The sequence below is a fragment of the Vombatus ursinus genome, unplaced genomic scaffold, assembly GCF_900497805.2.
Source record: "Vombatus ursinus unplaced genomic scaffold, bare-nosed wombat genome assembly UNPS02005768.1, whole genome shotgun sequence".
Lineage (NCBI taxonomy): Eukaryota > Metazoa > Chordata > Mammalia > Diprotodontia > Vombatidae > Vombatus > Vombatus ursinus.
This window is the reverse complement of record NW_020945546.1, coordinates 1-3,998: the sequence shown is the minus strand read 5'-3', so window position 1 is coordinate 3,998 and position 3,998 is coordinate 1. Positions and strand designations below refer to the sequence as shown.

The 3,998-nt window shown below is 52.4% G+C and overlaps 1 protein-coding gene across 1 annotated transcript; it reads right to left on the bottom strand.

The window, feature by feature from the left end:
* Positions 1–104: 104 nt before the first annotated feature.
* Positions 105–3,808, bottom strand: LOC114032883 (regulator of G-protein signaling 14-like; the record flags this gene model as incomplete). Its single annotated transcript, XM_027848357.1, has 5 exons — positions 105–355; positions 777–853; positions 1,785–1,994; positions 2,251–2,363; positions 3,605–3,808. Coding segments are annotated over 5 exons (855 nt in total), but the record flags the coding sequence as incomplete, so codon positions are not given.
* Positions 3,809–3,998: the final 190 nt, after the last annotated feature.

Sequence of the window (3,998 nt, the reverse complement as noted above, 5' to 3'; positions counted from 1 at the left end):
TTCCTCCCTTAGTGTCCCCCACACCCTTTCTCTCTCAGCCTCTCCCCCCCCCTTCCCCACCCTCTCCCCTGAAGCTCTTGTCTGTCTGACCACAGAATCCTTACTCCTCCCTGCCTGCTCTGGGGGCCCAGAAAGGATAGCGTGCGATGCCCTAGGTGAGAGCTGAGCCAATGTAAGCACAGGTATGTGTGAATGTGTGTGAAATGTTAGGGGCAGGCGTGACCTCACCAGATGTACTGATATCTGCTGCAGGCTCAGGCCATGTTTTCCTAGGATGGGTAGCAGGGCTTCCTTCAGGCGCTTGGAAGATTTGCTTGTGATCCTGACCACTTTGCCCAGAGCTGTGATCTCCAACCTAGAGGACAGAATGTCACAGCTGGAAGGGACCTCAGAGGCCTTCTCCTCCAAACTCCTCCTTTGACAAAGGAGGAAACTGAGAACCAGAAAGGGTCGTCCCAGGTCATAGCTAGTCAATAACAGGGCCAGGCCTTGAATTCAGGTGTTCTGCTCTTCAGGAGGATGGGAAAGGGCTTCTCTGTCTCTGTCTCTCTCTTATCTCTCTGCCTCCCCCACTCCCCCAATCTTTCTGGATCTGTTTCTATGTCTCTGCCTCTGTCTCTCCCCCTCCCCATCCCCTTACACACACGTAATCCTTACCCTCAGCCTGCCCCTTCAAATCCCAAAGATCTATAGCCCCTAGTCTAGTCTGGTAGGGCAAGGGGAAGAGATGGAGGCCCTTAGGCTCCACCTGCATGGGAGAAGGGAAAGGCACTCACTCAAAGTTGATTCTGTTCTCCAGCTTCACCTCCTGGTCAGCCAGCACCGTGCAGTCCTGATCCAGGACCAAGGCCTTCTGTGGACACAGCCACAGGGGTTCAGTAAGGACACTGCAAGCCCCCATCCAGGCTTTGGGGAACCCGAAGGAAGAATCCCCCCCCATACACACACCACACACACACACACACACACACACACACACACACACACACACACACACACCCCACACCAAATTCCAAGAATAGCTGCTAAAAGGCCAGAGGGCTTGAGAAAACCTAAAATTCTGATGTCAGGGTCTGATATTCTGAACCTTTTGATGCTTTCCAGGATAGACAGTCTAAGGGCTCTGAGCCCTGAGACATGGGGAGAGGGAGTTAGTGTTAGGAACAAGGAGAAGAACAGAGACAGGGTTAGGTGGACTGAGAGACAGTGACAAAGGTCTTAGAGCTCCTTCATGTCCGCTTCTCCCACAATCCCATCTCTCCCATGCCCATGGTCACCCTTAGTCCTTCCTTCATCCAGTCCCCCCATCACCTGATGCCCCCATTCACCTTCCCACCACCCATCTGGCATTCGGCCTAGTTGGCCTTGTATTGACAGTTAAGTCTTTTGTCATTGCCTCGTCTGTGACCCACGATAGATTATAAACTCCTGGAAGGCAGGGCATGGTGTTGTGCCAGTGGTTAACTCTTAGGATCACAGAATGTTGGAGCTGGAAGACCCCCTTGGACATCATCTCGTTCAATCCTTCCCTTTTATAGATGAACAAACTGAGGCTGAGGGAGGAAAAGGTATGTGCCCAGGATCACACTCACACACACAGTAAGAAAGAGGCAGACCCAGGACCTCGAGTATCCTGATTCTCAGGCTAGGGCTCTTAATCTCTACCAGAGACAAGATCGGTTAGGGATCAGGTTAGGGTTAAAATCAGAGTTAGGGTTGGGATTGTGCTTTTTTTTGGGGGGGAGGTCAGGTGTTCAGACTGATATTTAGGGCTCAGTTCCTACCTGCTCGTTGCCCACCAGGTAAACCTTGATATCAGGCAGGGACAGGCCTCGCTTCTCACAGATGCTGGCCAGCATAGAGCGGATGGTTAAGCCAGGGCGGATGAGTGCCAAGGATGCCGTGCCATCTGGCAGATATACGCAGCAGTAACGTCCAACCCGATTCTCACTTTCACCCTCAGTGCCCCCCAGGCTCTTCCGGTGACTCTGAGTCTAGGTAGATGACAAAAACACACACATGCTCAGACATGCACAGATACTCTGTGAACAAGTGTGGGGAAAGTGGATAGGAATATACCCTAGAGAGGAGAGGATTTGTTTACCAAGGGGAAGAGAGAAGAGAAATCACTGGGGAAGGGGAGGGCTTACAAGTGACTGGGGTAGAGAGCCAGGGCAGGGAACTTGGAGGAGAAAGCTGCAGGCCCCAGGCTGTTGGGGTTGGGGGGAGTGGGAGGAAAGAGACCCTCACCTCAGATTTGCTACTGACAAATGCCAGGAAACCGAGGTCAAGGCTGGCAGAAGAGTTGAGGGAGCCTTGGGACTCTCGGCGAAGGGCTGAGTTCCCATTGGTGGTGCCTAACTCTGAGGGGAAGAGAAAAATGGTCTTTAAGTGAGACCCCTTTCCCAGGCTGCCCCCTCACATGCAGTAACTGCCTATAGCTTCTTTTCCAGTTCTGGTCAGAGAGGGAGGCCAAGATGCAGAGATAGGTCAGAATTACTCAAGAAAACACACACATATACACAAGCTTACATATATACAAACACACATATACATGCAAGCATACACATATGCACACACATACATATGTATGCAAACACACATGCATACATACATACAAACACACCTGTATCTTGGAACCAGACCTTGGAATCCCTCAGAGGTGACTCTTTTTCCCCTAGGCAATTGTGATTAAGTGACTTGCCCAGGGTCACACAGTAAATGTCTGCGGCTGGATTTGAACTCAGGTCCTCCTGACCCCAGGCCAGTGCTCTATGCACTGTACCACCTAGCTGCCCTTCAGAGGTGACATCTGAGAGCACCTAAGAGCCACGCTGAAGTCTTGTAGGGAAAGGTTATTTAACACCTGGACTCTCGCCAGCTGGGGGCCTTCCTTGATTTCTCCATTGTATTGGGTGCTCACTCTATGGAGAACTTGTGGGAGAGCATGGACAAGAATACCACAGGATGGGCAAGAGTGGACGGGTTGCTATCTGTATCGTCAGAGGGGACTGTCCCCCATCGGCGGATCCATCTGAGTGCTGGGTGCTCTGGCTAACAGCCTGGACTCCAGCCCTGTGATGACTCAGCCCAGGGTTCTGGCAGGCCCTACCCTGCTTTGAGCACCAGCTGCACAGGGCCTGTGTCGTCCTCTGAGGACCGCTTTGGTGAGGATCACAGATGGGGAACAGAACTTCCCAGAACCATCTACCACAGCCCAGTGAGGCAAAGATCTCTGTCTGTGGAGGCATTCAAAGCTGCAGTAGCTAGCATTTCCATAGCACCCTAAGGTTTACAAAGCGCTTTACAAATATCATCTCATTTGACTCTCACAACAACCATGGGAGATAGGTGTTGTTATTATTCCTTGTTTGCAGATGAGGAAACTGAGGCAGCAGAAGTTAAGTGACTGGCCCAGGGTCACACAGCTAGGAAGCGCTTGAGGCCAGCTTTGAGCACTCGCCCACTCCAGGTCTAGCACAGATCTTCTGTTCATAGAAACTCAGAATGTTGGCACTAGAAGAGACCTTTAAAACCACCATTCCACCACCCCACCCCGCCCCCCCACACATTGTCCCCCCCGCCCAGGCTTTCCTCTGCTCACCCCTTCGGAAGGACTTCCTGGGCCCCCGGCCCCCAAAAGCCTCAGTATTCGGCAGCTGACCCAGCTCCTCCACTCCCAAGGGCAGCGACTTCCCAGGCTTCAGCTTTGGCTTCTGGGGGAGAGCCCGGCATTCAGGACCCTGCCCCTCCAACCCATTCCCAACTCCCCAACTCCTGTCCAGAGGGTTTTCCAGGCTGGCCCACCCTAACCCTCAGAGCTGGGGCTGGAGGTTGGTGCATTTCTGTGCCCTCAGGAAGAAATATGCTGCCTGAAAAGCAGACTGAACTGGGTGCAGGCCTAGGCCTCTTCCCCACCCCATCTAGTTTTTTATATTTAAATGTTTTCAGGTGTGTGTGTGTGTGTGTGTGTGTGTGTGTGTGTGTGTGTGTGTGTG